The sequence below is a fragment of the Musca autumnalis genome, unplaced genomic scaffold (assembly GCF_047663935.1).
Source record: "Musca autumnalis isolate F117 unplaced genomic scaffold, ASM4766393v1 scaffold_2, whole genome shotgun sequence".
In the NCBI taxonomy this organism is placed as follows: domain Eukaryota; kingdom Metazoa; phylum Arthropoda; class Insecta; order Diptera; family Muscidae; genus Musca; species Musca autumnalis.
The window spans coordinates 175,656,605-175,670,698 of NW_027411755.1; the positions used below are offsets into that span (position 1 = coordinate 175,656,605).

Consider the following 14,094-nt stretch of genomic DNA (forward strand, 5'->3'; position numbering starts at 1 on the left):
CTCCGTGTAGACGTTGTTTTATTCCCCGATACGATTTGTACCAAATAAAACAGGGTTCGTTTTAGATTACGTTTCTACAATGCTTTATTTACTTTATTACACTTATTCAGAACCGACTTTAATTACAAAGCACACAGCAAGTCTCTAGTTAGCACGCAGCTCTTATTTAACCGATCTGTTCAGTTCAACGCTTAAAACACAACTCACTCGTCATTGCCAGTTCCCCTGTATTTATATCCCAAAGTCTCCCTGTTCGAGAGTCCTCTAAAAAATGTCTGGCAACTCCTCGAATATGTACAACGAACTCACAGACGCACATTCGCACTAAGCGAACAACCAGACTCACATACATGGGGGATGATCAATGACGTAATTACAACAACAAATAAATACAAGAAAAGAAGTAACAAACTAAACGATAATTATATGATTTTGGCAAAACAAACAAAAGAACATTAATGCTTAGTTTACATTTGGCGTCGTTTCGTGATTTCGAAGGCGTTTCGTGATTTCGCGCGGAATCAAGCAAAATTTATCATGATTTCGCATACAAAAATGAAATCCTCTCATTTCGTGATTTCAGCGAAATCAACATCGAAATCACAGTACACATGATATACAACCCTGCTTTTGCCTAAAAAAGTACCAAAAGTTGCAACACTTTTCACGTATCACAATAAACAAGGTAGATGGTCAATTGCTGCAACAAAAAATTTTAGTATCAAAATTTGTAAACAATGTGAAAAAAATATTAAATTACTTTTTTACAATGACATTTTTTATTGTGTTTCCGTATTGTCAAAACTTGCTTCCCCATACAAATTTCTTAAAAAATAAGGGAACGGAAATTGCAAAAACTCCAGCATAAATATCAAAATCAACGTATCGGCTATCATATTAGATGCCAATGAACATGCTTGCTGCTAGTTTCTACTAGGCCAAAATTGTATGACAGAAAACAGAAGAAGAGGGTGTTATTCGGCGCTATTTTTGTTTAAAGAGAAGTGCAAGTCTTGCTAGATTTCGGAGTATGGGAACCCATTTTTAGCACTAAACGGGAAAACTACTGCAAGTGCTAATTTTGTGCAGGTTCTGAGCACAATTTTTATCTATCAAATGGCCTGTTCCCGTACTTTATAAAGTGGTAAAAATTGTAAAAGTCGTAAACGATTTTCATATAAATTTTGTGTAAGGGAACGAAAATGTGTAAAAGTGGTAAACATTGTAAAAACTTTTTAGTTCTGGAACAGAGCTAAAATTTATTATAACGAAGTCTCAACGATAAAATCATTTTTTGATATTTTCATTTGTTAGTACTATACACAATTAATACGATATATAGATCATTTTACGATAATTTTCCAAATAAAGTTTTAAAGTTCTATATTGTCGTATATTTTTGATGCTTAATTCAATTTACAACAACTTGTTTTGAAAATTCATGTTCGATCAGCTGCGCATATGCATCCACCTTGATCATTGTAATATGTTTGAAATCAACAAAAAAATAAGTGTAAACACCGGGGTGTATTTCAGGATTTCGTGAAATCCAGTGGATTTTGGAGCGCAAGTATAAACTTGGCATAACAAAAGGTAATGTAACGACTAGAATGATGAAGAGAGTTCTACATGGTAGTTGTTGTTGCTTAAATAAAATAACTGCGTAATAAAACGTTACGTTACAATTCAAATTTTTAAATTAACGGAAATTAAACTAAATTAACTTAAACCTATCAGTTACATTCGTAACAATAACTTATAATTATTGGCCTGTTCCCGTACTTTATAAAGTGGTAAAAGTTGTAAAAGTCGTAAACGATTTTCATATAAATTGTGTGTTCGGGAACGCAAAATGTGTAAAAGTGGTAAAAATTGTAAAAACTTTTTAGTTCTGGAACAGAGCTTATATTATATATAATTTTACAAAAGAAGACTTATGCTTGGTTTACATTTACGAAACCCACTCGATTTCAACTGCCAATTGAACGTCAAATGAAATCGAATGGATTTCAGTAGTGGGATTCTGTAACTTTTTTTTCTACCGAACCGATATTGATAATTAACGAAAATTTTCGGTTGAATTACCGAAAGTGCTATTCTGTATTTCAATGTTATCGATAAAAAAATTTTACCGACGAATATCGGTAGAATGACGGAATTTTAAAGAAGATGCAGGTCATTTCAAAATGGAATGAAAAAATCACACTTTAAACGACATAATGCTTATTCAAAATTAACATAATTAAAATTTCTAATGAAATTATTTAAATCACAATTGTATATAAAATTATTATTTTTCAAATTACATGTAGAAAATTTCAAACTAAAAATTAAAAATCGTAGTTAAAACTATAAATGTACGTTTACATATAACTATACTAATTTCATTTATTTATTTATTCCGGTGGATTTTTATTGTCAAATCCATTGGGTATACGTACATATAAATTCTCATAACCCGACAAGTTCTAATGTAAACGTGGTTAATATTCGACAAATTGGTTGAATTGTTTTTTGTTTTCAGAATTTTTATGATGTTGAGGGGTATTTTTAGTAAGATCGAATATAGAGTGAAAAAGAAGATGTATAATTCTAACATTTAACATGGTAGAATAAAGTAAAGGTAGGCCACAGCTAACAGCTGATTACAATTTTTTTCTTTTTATGGCCTAATAGCTCATTTAGACTAGCCATAAATCCTCGACTGGATTTAATAAATCCAGTACAAATCTCATTGCATTTAGATATACATTTTGGAGGATTTAAATGGCAGTCAGCTGATTTTTGTTCATAGCACAATTACGAAGGTAGATGCATCAGCCCATCTGAACGAATTTGAAACGCCAAAAGATTTTTTTGTAAATTTAATTAGTCTCAAAAAACATACGTCAAATTACAAATTTATTGTTTAATACTGAAAATGTTAGCACATTATGCTACTAATGCTAACTAAAGAGGAAATAAAGAATTATTTTATCACAGTTTGCCCATCTAAAATAAATAAACGAATTATTTTATCGTTTAGGCATCATAAATATTGTTACGAATGTAACTGATAGGTTTAAGTTAGTTTAGTTTAATTTCCGTTAATTTAAAAATTTGAATTGTAACGTAAAGTTTTATTACGCAGTTACTTTATTTAAGCAACAACAACTACCATGTAGAACTCTCTTCATTATTCTGGATGTTACTTTACCTTTTATTAATGTGCGTTTGTTTTGTTTTGCAACAATCATGTAATTATTGTTAGTTTGTTACTTCCTTATTTCTTAAATTTGTTGTTGTAATTACGTCACTCGTATTTCACCCATGTATGTATGTGAATGTGGTTGTTCGCTTATTGCGAATGTGCGTCTGTGTGTTCGTTGCATAGATTCGAGATGTTGCCAGATTTCTAGATAATTCTAGACCAAGGAGATTTTGGGTATAAATATGAGATTCCGGCCAAACAGTGAGCAGTTGTGAATTTTATACCGAAGTGTAAACATCGACTAGTAAAGAAGTAAAGTAAAGCTGTGTACTTAGCTATAACAGTCAGTTCCGAATAAGTGTAATAAAGTAAATAAAGCATTGTAGAAACGTAATCTAAAACGAACCCTGTTTTATTTGGTACAAATCGTATCGGGGAATAAAACAACGTCTACACGGAGATTAGTTAAATCTAATTCCGTAACAATATTAATCTTGGTTGATTAAAATCAACTTTGTACATCAAAACAAATTTAATTTTTCCGCCTTGTTTACAAATGTTTACATTGAAAATTATTTTTAGTGTAGCAATACACCGATGCATCTACCTTGTTTCTTGTGCCAGCTTGCAACTTTTTGTATTTTCTAGCAACATGTTGCAAAAAACAGAGTTGTATACGAGGATTTATGCCAGATTTAAAACAAATCCACTCAATAGGAGGATTTATTTTTGTATGGGAAATCTGGTAGATTTTGGCTGGATTTAGAAAATAAAACCCGATAATGGGCTAAATCCGGCTAATTGTGTCATATCTAAATGCCATATAATCTGTCAAAAGCAGGGTTGACATTTTGTACTGTTTTTGACATTATGCAACATAAAGGTAGATGTATCGCTGAATTGTTCCAACAAAAAACTTCTGCTGTAACACAATATCTTAAAATTGAAAACAAGGACAAAAAATATGTATTCGCGTGGCAAAATAAAATTGTTGATTTTTTTAGCAAAACTTACGAATGAACAATTTATCAAATATTAGCTCTGTTCCAGAACTAAAATGTTTTTACAATTTTTACCACTTTTACACATTTTGCGTTCCCGTACACAAAATTTATATGAAAATTGTTTACGACTTTTACAACTTTTACCACTTTATAAAGTACGGGAACAGGCCAATTGATATTAATTTAAATTTGTTCCAAAAGTATGGGAATGTAAAAATTACAACTTTTGTAAAAATTCTGCTGACATTTATCTGCAAATCGGATACCAGCAATCACGATGTCAGATTATCCAAACTTGTCAAGTAGAAAATAAGCGAATGACATTTTTTCACTGTCATAAGTTTGGGAAGAACTTTTGCTATTTTTGGAACACTTTTCCAACAAGAAATATAAAGAAATGTTTTTACACTATATGGCACTTTTAACATATAAAAAGTGAAGCTTTAAGTTTCATATGTTTTTGTAATACGGGATAACTATGCAGGTACATCTACCATTATTATTGTACCATGCCATTTGACGTTTTAAGCCATGGCTGCAGGGAGGCATTTCTCAGTGATTTTCATACCTGGCCCACCTCTACTTTAGCTCTGTTCCTTTACGTTCAAGAATCTTCAAGTTTTACCACTTTTTACTCGAAAAGCGTTCCTTTACTTCAGACACAATACAATTCATATGGGAGCAGTTTACAACTTTAACTACTTTTGCCGGTTTTACCATTTTCAGAAGTAAAGGAACAGACCATTTATTGTACCATGCATTTAATATGTGTATTTTGAACAGGATTTTTTAAATTTTTTTATTGATCTGTTATTTCAGAATTACGTATTATCAGAGAATATGACGATCATGGTGATATTCTTTCTTTTATTGTTGATGCTAATCGAAGCCACCAATAAATTTTTATATGGGTAGAAACTGTTACGGAATACATATATCCTTAAACATATTTTGTTCGTACTGAAAATAGTTATTATTTTCTCAGAAATTTTTCGCGCAATTCTGGAGGTTACCAAATGACCCCCAATTTCATCCATTATTTTATAAAATGTATCCATTTCCAATTCGTAAAGTGTCATAAGCTTTCTATTAATTAGACTGAATGAATCCACCATATGTCGCAGAATTTTCTTTTTTATGCGTAAAGAAAAATATATCTCAGCTTACATTTATATTTGGCATAATATATATCCCAAAATCTTTCTTAAAATTTTGATTTATATTGATTTTTTGTTTAAAATATGAAAATTCTTTTATGTCGGTAGACTTAACGACTCCTTTTTTTTCGTCGGTAACTGACCGATGATTTTCGATAATTACCGACATAAAAATCGGTAGAATTTGTATACAGAATAGCACTTACCGACAAATATCGCTAACTATCGACATTTGTCGTTAATTCCATCGGTAGAGAGTTACAGAATCCCACTACAGATGAGTTTTCATTTGACGTATACACAAAGGAATTGACAGTTGAAATCGAGTCGATTTCATAAATGTAAACTAAACATTATAATAATGGGGTTTAGATTTTATATTTTTTATTTCACTGCTTTTATGTTTTATTATATATGTTTATTTTATTTCTTATTATTTTGCTTGTATTCTTTTACCTTAATTCTCAAATAAATGTCAAATTAGCAGATTGACACCACGAAATTTGTCGAGCAGAAAGTCGTAAAAAAGAAAGCCATTTTGGCATGCTCTCAAATTTTGCTTCAAGTTTTACTACTTTCTGGGGCTAATGAACGCTTTCCGAGTTAAAAATGGTAAAACTTTAAGAAACTTTAACGTAAAGGAACAAAGCTATAATAATAATGTTATGCTTGGTTTACATTTACGAAATCCACTCGATTTCAACTGTCAATTCCATAGTTCAAACGTCAAATGAAATCTCATCTGGATTTCATTTGACGTTTAACCTATGGATTTGACAGTTGAAATCGAGTGGATTTCGTAAATGTAAACCAAGCATTAGAATATATTTGGTTTAAAAATACAGTCGATTTAAGTTGTCATTTTAGGATATGTCAAATAAATCGAAATAATGCACTTAATCATCGTATGAGTGCATTGTCTAAACCAAGTTTAAACATCTGCTTGCTTACAGAAATGACTCAAGCAACTTTTTATTTTGTCATGAGCCTTAAAGTATGCTTTAAAGTGTATAATTTTAGTCTGATTAAACATTACGGTATGTACGTTGTTTTACGTTCATGAGTTACTCATGGTTCACACATGCGCAACAGTTGCTGCAATTATAAAATTCCGTTTTTACCGTTTTTCTTATTTTTAACAGATGGGTTACATTTTTCAGCATTTTTGTAACAAACGTACTTTGTGAACAAAAATGTACTATTCATGTACCAAAACAATTTGAATTACCAGTAATAAAAAATAAAATTGTGTGTTTTTATGAAATAAAGAGCCTGAAAATTCAAAAATGTGTGTGGTGTGTGTGATACAGGTAGTTAAATTTTTGTCCCACATGTTTTCCATTACAACGTTAAAATAAAACTGATTATTTACTTACCTTTTTCATTTACATTCGTAAACATTTCGCTCTCACACATCTTCACTATGACAAGTATAAGAACGGTATATGTGTTTTCACATCTTTTTTGAGTACTTAGATTAATAAATAAAAAATAATTATGTGTGAATTCATCTCAAAAGTACTTTTTGTACCTTTTCTATCCATGTTTGCTACATTTTTTCCACCCCTGCAGAATGAGAAAATGAAGATCAAAACCGAATTGTATAATTGCAGCAACTGTTGCGTATGTGTGAACCATGAGTAACTCAATAAAATGGTTATTAAATTCGCTATGTATTCGAGTAACCGGAGTGTTCTAACGGGAAAAATCATTTGACGTTTACTCACACCACTTCATAAAAGGACGAGTTGTTTGATTTAATTTACATTGGCAAAAAAGAAATGGAATCGTTGCCTTTGCAAAAAATTTGTCGTATTTGTTTGAAAAGTGATATTCTTGTGTCGATTTATAGCCCAACATTTTTAATTCGACCTATTGAAATGATGCAAAAGTTAAAAATTGCTAATATTAATGTGAGTACAATAAACAAATTTAGGCGCAAATTTACGCTAAGAAAATTTAGTGGTACGGCAAGTATAAAGTATAGTAATATAGTTATAAATCGATAACAGAATCTAGTGTCCTGACATGTCGTCCTTTGTGAAATTAGATACCAATCAATGATCTAGGAGATTGGTCTGCTCAATATGTGTTTTACAGTATCAGGCACTTTGGCACTTTTGATAAGTAGAGCACCACCATACAGTTGCGAAAACAGTAATAGCACCACCGTGAACAATTTGTTCACCATTACAAAAACAATCAAGATTGTTGTTGTTTTCATTAAAGTTGTTGTTAGGTGTATATCCTAAGGTGTCCCCTTTTATAAAAAAGAAAAAATTACATACAGTCAGGGACAAAAGTTTACATACACCCCCTTAAATCTCGGGTATTAGGGTTAGTAGTGATTTTTATGAAATTCCAAATATGCAGTTTTATATCTTCTCACTAATAAACAATATTTAATAGAACAAAAGTATATTCCATAATACAAATAACGGTAAATTTTACAAAAACCTAAAAATGATGGGGACAAAAGTTTACATACACCCCAAGGAAACGTGGGTATTACCGTGCAATTTATGGAATTAACAGCAAAATTTATACATTTTATTGTTTTGGCGAATGCCTCTGGGTGTCTGAGATATATTTTAGAGAAAAGAAAATAATTTTTGGGTGTCAAATGCCGTTATTTAAGGTCAAACTTCTTGTATAGATCGTTAAAGCAGACCCTTGCTTAATTCTTTGCGTTTTTAGGTAATGCACTTTAAAAAAACACAAAATTAGTGTCAGATTGCAAGTCTTGAGACCCTACAAACCTTTGAAGTTGTTCTTGTGCACATTATACCTTCCTAGACGTCGATAAATGCATGCTTTTCCTCAGATTTCTCAGGAAGTGAGTGGATTCCGCGGAATTCTTGGCGCAAATTACATACAGAAGGCTTTGAATTGCCTTGTAATATGGTCTGATACAATCCTTGGCCATCAATTGAATCAGAAACGTACAATTATACAAAATTTTTCGCCCCTATAGTGACGGTTATGATCATAGTACAAAAACGGCGTTGTTCCCAGTATTAATTTCTTCCTTTTTTGGTAGTGTTTATATTTAGCTTTGGCAGCAGGTTTGTAACAGAATCTTTCACATTTCTGATTCAATTGAGGTCCAAGGAATGTATCGGACTGTATTACGAGGCAATTAAAGGCCTTCTGTATGTAATTTGCGCCAAGAATTCCGTGGAATCTATTCACTTCCTGAGAATTCTGAAGAAAAACGTGCATTTATCGACGTTCGGGAAGGTATATTGTGCACAAGAACAACTTCAAAGCTTTCTCGGGCCTCAAGACTTGCAATCTGACACTAATTTTGTTCATATTTTAAAGTGCAATACCTAAAAACACAAAGAATTGAGCAAGGGTAAGCTTTAACAAGCTATACAAGAAGTTTGACCTTAAATAACGACATTTGACCCCCAAAAATTATTTCCTCTTCTCTAAAATATATCTCAGACACCCAGAGGCATTCGCCAAAACAGTAAAATGTATAAATTTTGCTGTTAATTCCATAAATTGCACGGTAAAACCCACATTTCCTTGGGGTGTATGTAAACTTTTGTCCCCATCATTTTTAGGTTTTTGTAAAATTTACCGTTATTTGTATTATGGAATATACTTTTGTTCTATTAAATATTGTTTATTAGTGAGAAGATATAAAACTGCATATTTGGAATTTCATAAAAATCACTACTAACCCTAATACCCGAGATTTAGGGGGTGTATGTAAACTTTTGTCCCTGACTGTATATTCACATTATTATAAATATTTGATTTTGACAGCTTTAACCAAAAACTATCCAAAAAGAGGCGAAAAAAGTAATAGCACCACTTACATATTCTATAGAAAATATTTTACTTTTGGGACATTTTCTTGCATTTAAACACTTGTTTGACTTATTTGAACATTAATTTCAATTTTTTGACATTTTACCTTAAAAAAATACGATGTTTTAAATTACAATAGGTCGTAAAAGGTCCTACAGTGCAGAGAAGCCCAAAATAATGAACAACACCTCTGTTGATAGCAAAGTTTTACAGATAAGTTGGCAGATTTGATTGAAAATCTATGAAAAAGATTCATCACGCTATTAACTGTAAAGAAAATTCGTAAAGTTGTGGAATTAATTGATCCCCGACACAACATCAGGTCAAAATTTTCATCTGAAATGCAAAAAGGTACTATTTCAAAGGTCCTAGTAGCCTATAAAAGGACCATATTGTATCGGAAACAGTACAGAAACTTCGCAAATATCTCAGATATGATCATTTAAAAGCACACAGTTTCAGGAAACGCCATAATTTTAACGGATTACAAGATACAAAGCCGAAAAATAGTCGCAATGAATTTTTACATTTGCAAGACCAACTGTGGGGCAATATTTCATGTAGTTGTGGTTCTAAATGTTTATGTTTGGAGGAAAATAATTTCATTTCTCAGTTATATGCGCTCAAAAAACTCAGAATAGAACCAAAAATATACAGCAAAATCCATTATGAAAGGACTGTTTAACCGTAATAGTATAGAGCTGATTTTGTCGTTAGACTCTCTGTAATAGAGGGTAATAAATGAAGTTGAGGGGGGAATACTCCACTCAAACAATCGAAGTTAGAGACTAAGCTCTATACATGGCAACAAAACTGTGAAGAAGTAACTTATTATCGTTGGAATCCTAGAAAATATGACTATTTCATTTAGAAAATAACATGGCACTAGTTTGGTCCTTCCAAAAGGATATGAACAGTAATAAACTGGGTTATAATCTGGAAGAAAGTCAAAGGAATTGTCTTATAAAAATTCTGAGGCCATTTTAGAGGGTTGTGCGTTGTCCCTAGACAATGACAAATCGACAAAGTGTTAGCTAAGGTCAATAAGACAACTACAGCATCAAAACCAAAGGCCAGAAAAACATTTTGGATAGTTATTTAGAGGTCCTATAAGAATAATCCTGAGAAAAATACCAGAATCCGCTTGTTCGATACCAAGCCTAACCCGAGGCGTTGCTATCAATTCAACTGAACAATAAATGAGTATGCACTTGTTTCTCTTGCTGTGCTACTATTCTTGAGCAATAAAGTGTAAACTTTTGTCGAATTTCTATCAGTTTAAGAACATTTTTAATGGCGGTGCTATTATTTTTTCGCCCATATTTTGTGTTTTTTGTAAAAATTGGTTTATTTTTTTAGAACGTGTCGAAAATAATTATCATTTTTGTTAGTTTTAAATTCTTTAGAGTCTATTAGTTCTAAAAACGCATGAAACGGTTAGCAAAATTTGCACAGGTAAATAAGAATGCATCCAAACCAGTTTTGTAGGAGCGGTGCTATTATTTTTTTTCGCAGCTGTAGGTATTTCTTGAGCAGGATTAAAGCCTGAAAAGTCTTAACAAAGGGTGACAAAAGCAAGTCGATTTTTAAGATCTCCTTGGTTGGCATCCTTACCTGTCAATTTCCCAGACTTCGGGAACTGTGCGTGGCTAGCAACACGTTGAGAACTTTAATTAGATACTCAAATCCCAAGGCTCATCCAGCTTTTTCATGGAGATTCCAACAGGACCAAACACTTTGAATGGCTCAAAAAAGTCTATGGACTGATCGCGGATCGCCTTGTGATACATAGTGGTGGTAGCCGTTGGGGTTCTGATTACAAGGATATACATTTTGTCGAGATATGGGGCTCTGAAGTTCCAACAATTCCCTTGCTAAAGGCCAGCGATTGGCACCTGTTCATAGGACGAAGGCCAGCTACTTAGCAAAAAATTAAAAACATCGCGCCCAGGCGATATTAATTTTAGTAAAATAAGAACAAAAATACATATTTCCAACAATTATCGGATTTGAACCTTCCCATGGACAAAACTACTTGACAAATCAATACCATAATTCAAATTCCTTCAAATTGCAATGTTTACTATAAATTCTCATCAATAAATTTGTATTCCGAAACACTTGATTTTGACCATTTTTGGCCACGGTCGTCACACTGTGTGGCGCACAGAAAACAACGATATTCATTAATATTTCAAAATATTATTATTCTAGAAAAATGAACAAAGTCTATTTTAATTTCATAAATATAATTTTATTTTTTAAAATTTGATTTTGAGATATTTATTTTGTCATTTCCTGTGGGCCAATGTGTTTATTAAGAAAAAATGCTTTAAACCGGTTTTTTGTAATCGGTCAATGTAACGACAATTCCCGTTACTTTTAAAGATAATCGGCAGAAGGGAAAAAGATAGTCAGTTGTTTGAAAACTGTTGAAGTGTTTAGTGTTTTTTGTGCATCTTCCTACCTTGGGTATTTTCTAACCACGGTAATGATAAAAGGAACACGGGAATGACATTTTCAATATCAATTTGAGATTATTCAGTCTATGATAATTATATAATAAATTTATTATAGAATTATTATTATCTTTTTTTTTTTGCCAGAAGGCTTTGAATTAATGTAAAGTTGCCTCTAAATAATAAATAAATGAATAAATAAATTATTAAACATACCATCAAATACAACATGGCACCCTCAAAGAAAATTGTTAGAAATGCAGAAGAAAAATGTCATTCCCGTGGTTTTTAAAAATCCTTAAAGTCCATAAAATACATGGCCCACCATTAATACATAAAATAGCCTTATACAACAGTATAAGCCGAAGAATATTTAAACCCATTTTCGCACTTTGCCGTTTTCGACCCCCAAAACCAGTCATTTCACAATATTCCACCATAAACGTTTTGTGGTGTTTGAAATGCTGGTTGAAAAAATGTAAGCCCACCCAAACGTAGCTCGTGGAGTCAGACTTTTTGGCGAAAGTAAGGCCACTTTTGATTAGGTGTGGAAGGATGTTGCGGAGCAATTAAATAGTTGTGGTCCACCAACCCGTACCCCAGATGAATAGCACAGAGTGTGGATCCATTTTAAAGCAAAAATAAAGAGAATATTAGCTGATAACAAGAACATCATAACTACACCAACTTTTACACAATTTTTCCTCTATTAACTGCAACACATCACTCAAAACCACTGAAAATGTGGGTTGAGTCATACCGAGGTTAAAGTCATTATGTATGGCTGTTGACCTATGGCTTTTTTAAACACATTTTTAATGTCTCAACTATATAAAGAACATCGTCTTTTGGAAGCCGAAAATAAGATTTAAACCTAAAAATAAACAATTATTTTGATGAATGTTGGAAACAAAACATCCACTCGCAGTACTGATGGCAGTTCTAAAGGATTCGATTTACCTCTTAAATATCTTCTTATAGATGCTACGTTAAGCATATTTCCTTTATCATCAAAAATAGTTCCATTGAGCTTATCATCTTAGAAAAATATACTTTTTGTTCTGATATTTGTTTCTCATTTATTCAAATCAAAGCAAAAAACGCCCCGCTACATCGCCGATAGCTCGCTATCGGCGATTATTTTCGATCGCTTTACGTAATACAAAATTTAAATTTTGTCGCAGAGACGACTGACAACGCTACTCGACTCTTGTCGCAATACGGAATAGACCCATTAAACTTGACTTGTTCCAAGAGATCTAATGTGACGTAGTCATCTTCTCTTCGCACTGTCTCCCGCAGGATGGTCAACAATCAGTCGATTAAAATAACTTACGCACCTCATCGGTTCAGACAGCGTAACGTGCGGAATCGTGACTGAGGTCCTTCTTCCCCAGGATTCGAGAGTGACGTAACCCACAATTCACATATTTCGGCTATAATGTTGCAGCTTTTCAAATGATTTAGCCACGCTTATCCTCACAGACCAACTTTTGTTGTTTTTGCAGCAGCATAGAAACCTACGAAGAAGCTTAGGTTTGATGCTGGATTGGCAGTAGCTGGCCGATTCAGATACTTCAGATTTCCACTGTACAATTTTCAATAGTATTACTCTATTTAAATTATTGTCCCTTTTTACTTTTTTAGGCCAACGATGATGCTCTTCCTGCCCTATTGTGTCAATCATGTCTATATCGCCTTTTGGATGCATATAACCTACAACAATTAGCTGAGGCTTCGGAACAACGTCTGAGGGAGTATTTTTTTGGTATTCCATCACAATCTACCATAAGGTGAGAGGAAAGCTCTTCATTTAATACATTTTCTTACAAAGCTCCTTTCTTATTTTTTAGTAATCTTGGATCGGTACTAAACTCATCTCCCAAACCAGATGATATACCCGACGAAAGAGACAGTGTTTCGGTGGCCAATTTATGTGATATGATGTTCTATCGTGATGTTACCAATGACATGGTTGAAGTTGTCGGCGATGATGTCGAATTATTGAATGATGTTGAAATTGATGTCAGCAGTTTAACTCGATCTGAAGCTGATGAATCACTGAGTGATGTTTTTGGTAGAACATCGACTGTGAGATTAGATGTGTCGGCAATTGAAAAGCAGACACATCCGAGTGATGATAATAGCTATGAGAATCCTTGTAATTGCGAAACTACAAGTTTTGGAAGTCAACCACAACAGCAGGCGCAGGAAGAGCAAAAGAAAACATTTGAAAATGCTAACAACGACAAGAAAGGAAAGTCTAAAGTGAAAAAGGTTTTAAAAACACCAGATAAATGCTTAGATTGCGGAAAAGTTTTCCATTATAAGGGTTATTTGTTAATACACAAACGTATCCATACCGGTGAGAAGCCGTTCAAGTGTGAGGTAAGAGAAAATTTTGTTTTGTTTCTTACTGTTTGAAATCATGTAAGAATATTAGAATTTTTCTATTTGAATTT

The 14,094-nt window shown here is 32.6% G+C and overlaps 1 protein-coding gene across 5 annotated transcripts in view; it reads left to right on the top strand.

The window, feature by feature from the left end:
• The first annotated feature begins 7,065 nt into the window (after positions 1 to 7,065).
• Positions 7,066 to 14,094, top strand: part of LOC141394876 (uncharacterized) — a 36,798-nt gene continuing 29,769 nt past the window's right edge. For 3 of the 5 annotated variants that reach the window (XR_012410509.1, XR_012410511.1, XM_073969978.1), the window contains exons 1-3: positions 7,069 to 7,264; positions 13,280 to 13,425; positions 13,486 to 14,020. Coding sequence is in view for 2 of the 5 variants with exons in the window: in XM_073969978.1 (XP_073826079.1) it covers positions 7,133 to 7,264; positions 13,280 to 13,425; positions 13,486 to 14,020 (813 nt within the window). In the remaining 3 variants the exon portion in view is untranslated. Of the gene's footprint in view, positions 7,265 to 13,279; positions 13,426 to 13,485; positions 14,021 to 14,094 lie in introns of all 5 variants that reach the window. The other 2 variants (XR_012410510.1, XM_073969979.1) reach the window with 1 other exon arrangement.